This window comes from Brachionichthys hirsutus, chromosome 19 (assembly GCF_040956055.1).
Source record: "Brachionichthys hirsutus isolate HB-005 chromosome 19, CSIRO-AGI_Bhir_v1, whole genome shotgun sequence".
NCBI classification, from domain to species: Eukaryota; Metazoa; Chordata; class Actinopteri; order Lophiiformes; family Brachionichthyidae; genus Brachionichthys; species Brachionichthys hirsutus.
In genome coordinates this window covers 2,422,997-2,428,794 of record NC_090915.1, presented here as the reverse complement: position 1 = coordinate 2,428,794, position 5,798 = coordinate 2,422,997, and the positions used below count along the sequence as shown (strand labels likewise).

Genomic DNA, 5,798 nt, shown 5'->3' with positions numbered 1-5,798 from the left:
TCTGAGCTCAACCTCATTGATGAATTTTGTGACAGACGACAGTCGTTTGTGGAATAAACGAGGAAGCGTCATGGCCGCCTGGCTGATCGCTGCTGCTCTGCTCTCCAGCTGCTCGGGACTTCTGGCGGCTCGACAGCCGCACATCGTCTTCATCTTGGCGGACGACTTCGGCTGGAACGACGTCGGCTACCACGGATCAGAGATCAAGACGCCGAACCTGGACCGGCTGTCCGGCGGGGGGGTCCGCCTGGAGAACTACTACGTTCAGCCCATCTGCACCCCGTCCAGGAGCCAGCTCATGACCGGGAGGTATCAGGTGAGAGATCCGCATCCTGAAGACCCTCACCGGGTGTGTTTGGACGCACTGAGATGTATCAAAATTTCACATTTATTTCTATAGTGCCAGATCAGAACAGAAAGTTATCTCAAGGCGGAGGAAGACAGAACCCAACTTGACCCATAAGAGAAAGCACTTTGGAGACGGAGGCAAAGTTTTTATCAGGAAGAGACCTTGGACAGAACCAATGTGGGCGGCCATCTGTCTTGACCGGTTGGGTTGAGAGAGAGAGAGAGAGAGCGATGGTGATCGAGGGACAGAGAGCAAAGTCAGACAGAATCATCTTAGAAGATAGATAAATGTCATTGAATGGAATTATGTAATAAAGTAAGGCCAGTGTCATATAAGAAAATAAAAGCCTGTTAACCTCTTTATTAACTCAGTGATCAGCAAAGAGATGAACGTGCTTCCGGTTCTGGTCCCTCTCCTCAGATCCACACGGGTCTGCAGCACAGCCTCATCTGGACCTGTCAGCCCAGCTGCGTGCCTCTGGATGAGAAGCTGCTGCCTCAGCTGCTGAAGGAGGCCGGATACGCCACGCACATGGTGGGGAAGTGGCACCTGGGCATGTACAAGACGGAGTGCCTGCCCACGCGCCGCGGCTTCGACTCCTACTTTGGTACGTTTCTTTCAGATTGCTTTATAGGATGGAACATTTATATATATATGTGGGTGAGTTCCTGTCATCTGCTCCCCGCGCTGCTCCAGGTTACCTGACAGGGAGCGAGGATTATTACACCCATCAGCGCTGCAATGGCGTGCGTGGTCAGACTGTAATGACCTGTGCGTTGGACCTGCAGGACGGAGAGGAGGCCGCCGCCAACTACAGCGGCGTCTATTCCACGGAGCTGTTCACACAGAAGACCGTCAGCATCATTGAAAGCCACGAGTCAACCCAGGTGCCACTATTGGATTGTTAGCATTCACAAAATACATACAAATACCTAAAAAAAACTAAAAATTACATACCGAGCAGTTAATATTTGACAGCTGCTAATGACTATAATTCTGCTCACACTAAATCGACTCAAATCCTGACTGTGTCTACAAAATCAATCAATAATAACAACAATACTAATAATAAAAAACAGATGTATGACAATAGTTCTAAATGTCAACCAAATAAATGCAATAAAATTTCAATTTTAGATTGATCACGGGTTAATTTAATTAAAAATAGAAAAGACTGTGTGATTCCAATAACCATGAATTTGTAGACAAATTCTCTCAATTTCAAATCCCTGCTGATGTTCAAAAGACTTTTAGGAAAATTTTGGGTCAAAAGAATTTGAAAAAAAGAAGAAGCTTGTTTTACCTCAGTAATTTTACAGCATTAGATTTACACATAAACGACCTGAGTTTGAGTCTCGTTGTTCTGGTTTTCTAATTGTTGGTAATTTTAGAGTTTTTTTTACTTTTTATTTTTGCCGACTCGTATTCCTTAATGTTTTTGGGAAAATCATCAGAATTTTCAGCACAAGTTGAGGATGAAATGGAGTTGACATATGAGTAATGATGCAATTGTTCAAACACTGGATGTGTGGATGTTTGTGAATTGTTGTACTAAGAACTGTTTGGCAGTGAGTCACAGACGTGAGTCTCCACTCATCGTCGTGCTCGTCTTTCAGCCGCTCTTCCTTTACGTGGCCTTGCAATCGGTCCATGCCCCTCTGGAGGTACCAGAGCGCTACCTAGCCCCCTACGCTAACATCACAGACCCGGATCGGAAGACGTACGCCGGCATGGTGGCGGCCATGGACGAGGCCGTGGGGAACGTCACTCTGGCTTTGGTGCAGCAGGGACTTTGGAACGACACCATCTTGGTGTTCTCAACAGGTACGTCTGCAAAGCGTCCATAGAATGGTATTAGCCATTTCTCTCATTCAGTACTACTAATACTACTACTGTACTTTCATCTTGTCCCGTGAGGGGTCACCACAGCAAATCATCCTTCTCCACTTCACCCTGTCCTTTGCACCGTCCTCCCCAACGCCAGCCATTCTCATGTCCTCCCTCACCACGTCCATGTCTCTTCTCCTGGGTCGTCCTCTAGTCCTGTTCCCTGGCAGTTCCATCCTCAGCATCCTTCTACTGATATAGTCCCCGTCTCTCCTCTGGACATGTCCAAACCATCAAAGTCTGTCCTCTCTGACCTTGTCTCCAAAACGTCTAACCCTCACTGTCCCTCTTATGGTCTCATTTCTAATCCTGTCCAACCTGGTCACTCCCAAGGAGAACCTCAGCATCTTCATCTCCTCCACTTCTAGCTCCGCCTCCTGTCTCTTCCTCAGAGCCGCTGTCTCTAAGCCGTCCATCATGGCTGTCCTCACCACTGTCTTGTAGACCTTTCCCTTCATCCTCGGCGACACTCTCCTATCACAAAGCAATTGTAACTAACATGGCGATTTGAACGTATTTGTCTCTTTCTTTTTAAGTAATTTAGAGTAATTCATTGCCCCCCCCCCCAACAACTTACAAACAATTTCATTCTTTATTTATTGACCTTACCAAACCAAGTTTGCAAAAACCTTCTGGAAGACATCTTCGGGTGAAATCTTGAATTGTCCCTCAGATAACGGCGGCCAGACGTTGTATGGTGGCAGCAACTACCCGCTGCGGGGGAGAAAGGGCACCTTGTGGGAGGGGGGAGTCCGTGGAGTCGGATTTGTCGCCAGCCCGCTACTGCAGAAACCCAGGAACATCAGCAAGGAGCTCATCCACATCTCTGATTGGCTCCCAACTTTGGTTAGCGTGGCAGGAGGGAGCGTCAACGGCACGAAGCCTCTGGACGGATTCGACGTGTGGGACACGATCAGGTGAGCTGAGCTGCTGTCCCGCTTGCTGCCTGAGGGACTCCAGGATTTACTCCTCTTTCCGATCATAAGACCACACGATTGCCTGCCGGACAGCGGCCAGCTGCTTTAGATTCGTGCTGCTGTGTCCGTGTGTCGATTTAGTATCCCCAGGAGTTAAAACTGCCTTTTGTCTTACAGCAACGGGTATCCCTCGCCCAGAGAGGAGCTGCTGCACAACATCGACCCTCTCTCACGTGAGCCCAAAGTGGCCCAATGTAAGTTCACCTTCCAGTGTCTTCGGTTATCAGTCATCCAGGTCGAAATAAATAAAGAAGAGCAAAAAGAAAAAACTGAATCAAATGGACTTCAGTTGATTCTTTTTCGTTTCACCTCTCATCCAAGAGGCGTCTTCAGTTCTGAAGGACTGGCAGAGAGTCCAGATACTTGTACTCCCGTTGGAGCAGAAAACAAAGAAAGGACCGAAAGCAGGAAGATAAGACTCATCGGGAGTCATTCAATACTGCTGATAGACGGTGTCTTAATCCTCCTCCTCTGTTCAGGGATGGTTTCTCCAGTTTGACAAAAAACGGCTTCTTTAACTCCTCCTCGATACTTTAACTTTAATAATCCCTCGGGAAGACTCACAAATATTAATCTGGGGCCGAATGTAATTTTAAATACTGTAGTTTCTTTTAATTGCATAATCTCCTTTGTCCTTTGCTTTCTGCAGGCGATGGCGAGAAGGTCGACGATGACTCTTGGGTCGGCTTTGGCTTCGATGTGTCCATTCGCGCAGCCATTCGATCCGCACAGTGGAAGCTGATCACCGGACCCAAAGGTCCGTAGTTAATCAATTATAATGGAGCGTTTAGTCTATATTGATGATGTCTAACGTTTATTCATCCTTTATCTCTGACCTGGGGAAAACAGAATTTTACTGTTGCCTTGAAGAGAGAGAGAGGGAGTGAAGAAGAGGACGAGTTGGACATCAGATTTTTCTGTGGCTGATGTTCTTCTGATTTCCACCAGGTTGCAGCACTTGGTTCCCTCGACCTGGCCGGAACAAACGTGACTCGAGCCCTTCGGCGAAGCGACAGCTGAAGCCCGTGATGCTGTTTGACATCGAAAAGGACCCGTGGGAGACGACGGATTTATCAACTATGTACCCCAGCGTCGTGAAGTATCTCCTCAAGAGGCTCCAGTTCCATCAGAAAAGTGCAGTGGAAGTTAACTACCCCGATGATGACCCCAGATGTGAACCGGGTCCCGATGGAGCCTGGGGCCCCTGGGCTTCGCCGACGACGTAACAATGACGAGGGACACGTCTACGGTTGAGAGGCCGTAAGCTCCAGGATGCAGTGAAACCCATAAACAGCTGGACACTGTGGGAGGGCAGAAATAAAGGTTGTGTCATGTGACCGACTCGGTTTTATTCTATGCTTTGTGACGACGAGTGCAATAAATTCTAACGCTGAGAAATGTTTAATAGCTTTGTCAGGGTCTCAACCTTTTGTTAGCCCAAGTTGGGAACCTTTTTTTTATTTTTATTTTTTTATTCAACAACACAATGGTCTGAGAAACGTCATCAGAGGCTGATGACGAATGAACAAGCAGCTCATTCCCCTCCTAACTGGATCTACACCGTCCACATGGTGATCTGGATCATTATCAAAAGGTTCTAGATTGTTCTTGGCATTTATGTACACCAACCATGAAAAGTAAAAGTGAATCAGTTTGTGTATTTATTTATTTTTTTACTGATTTTTGAATCCATTAATGGGTTTTAATGTTAAAATGTAATATTTTTTCCTGACCTCATTCTGGATCAGATCCAGAAGACATTTTTCATGATAGTTCATATCGGACCCTTTTATGACTGTGAATTTTTGGCGAGTGAATTGAATTGCATATTTTATAAGATATGTTTGTTTGTTTTTTAAGCCTCTATTATAAGTAAATGGTATAATCCGGATTTCTTTGTATCCAGACGGGTTTCCGGATCGCTCTCAAAATCTGAACACAACCATCTTCAGATTTTTCCCGATCAAAATCCATCCATCAGATTTTCTGTAATTCTTTTTAAAAAAAACAGACACACAAATACCGTCAGAAACCGGAAATGCGAAATACGAATTTTTTTTTTTTTCAAACTTTATTAACTTAACTCACAGTACAAAACTCACAGCATAGATCTCGCCCTTCGACATTACATCAAACATTCACATCTTCATAAATCACACATATAAGTAAATCCAACAGTGAGGCATATACAATCACTAATCCATATCCAAATGAAATGTGCACAAGAAAGGAAAGGATGAGAAGGAAAATAAATAAACACAAAAACAAACAAGAATACACATAAAAATAAAATATACAGGAAAATACAACAAAGGTTACAAGCAAGGGGTATGGGAAAGGTTAAATTCTGACATAAACGTGTTCAGAGCTGTCTAACCGGAAGACCTGCATTCACGTGATTGGTGGCTTTTCCAGTCACATGACCGTCTCGCGCTCGGTTTCAAACACGGAAGTAAAACTGAGACCGCGGGCGAAGCTTCAGTGGAGGCAGGGACTGTACTTTGAAGTCTGACCTCAACCGGAAGGACTTTTTAAATCTCATTTTTTAATTTTGTGACAGTTTGTGGAATAAACGAGGAAGCGTC

At 45.4% G+C, this 5,798-nt stretch overlaps 1 protein-coding gene across 1 annotated transcript; it reads left to right on the top strand.

Annotated features, from left to right (window-relative positions):
• LOC137908142 (arylsulfatase B-like) lies at positions 1-4,830 on the top strand. Its single transcript, XM_068752496.1, has 8 exons — positions 1-316; positions 770-956; positions 1,046-1,236; positions 1,966-2,173; positions 2,910-3,153; positions 3,331-3,407; positions 3,863-3,970; positions 4,162-4,830. The coding sequence occupies exons 1-8, from the start codon at positions 20-22 to the stop codon at positions 4,437-4,439; spliced, it is 1,590 nt and encodes a 529-aa protein (XP_068608597.1). The 5' UTR covers positions 1-19; the 3' UTR covers positions 4,440-4,830.
• Positions 4,831-5,798: the final 968 nt, after the last annotated feature.

Excerpts from the sequence above, each read along its gene's own strand:
- LOC137908142 (XM_068752496.1), top strand. The coding sequence starts at position 20 with ATGAATTTTGTGACAGACGACAGTCGTTTGTGGAATAAACGAGGAAGC. Across the intron at positions 317-769 it reads TCATGACCGGGAGGTATCAG|ATCCACACGGGTCTGCAGCA; the intron begins GTGAGAGATCCG and ends CCCTCTCCTCAG. Across the intron at positions 2,174-2,909 it reads CATCTTGGTGTTCTCAACAG|ATAACGGCGGCCAGACGTTG; the intron begins GTACGTCTGCAA and ends ATTGTCCCTCAG.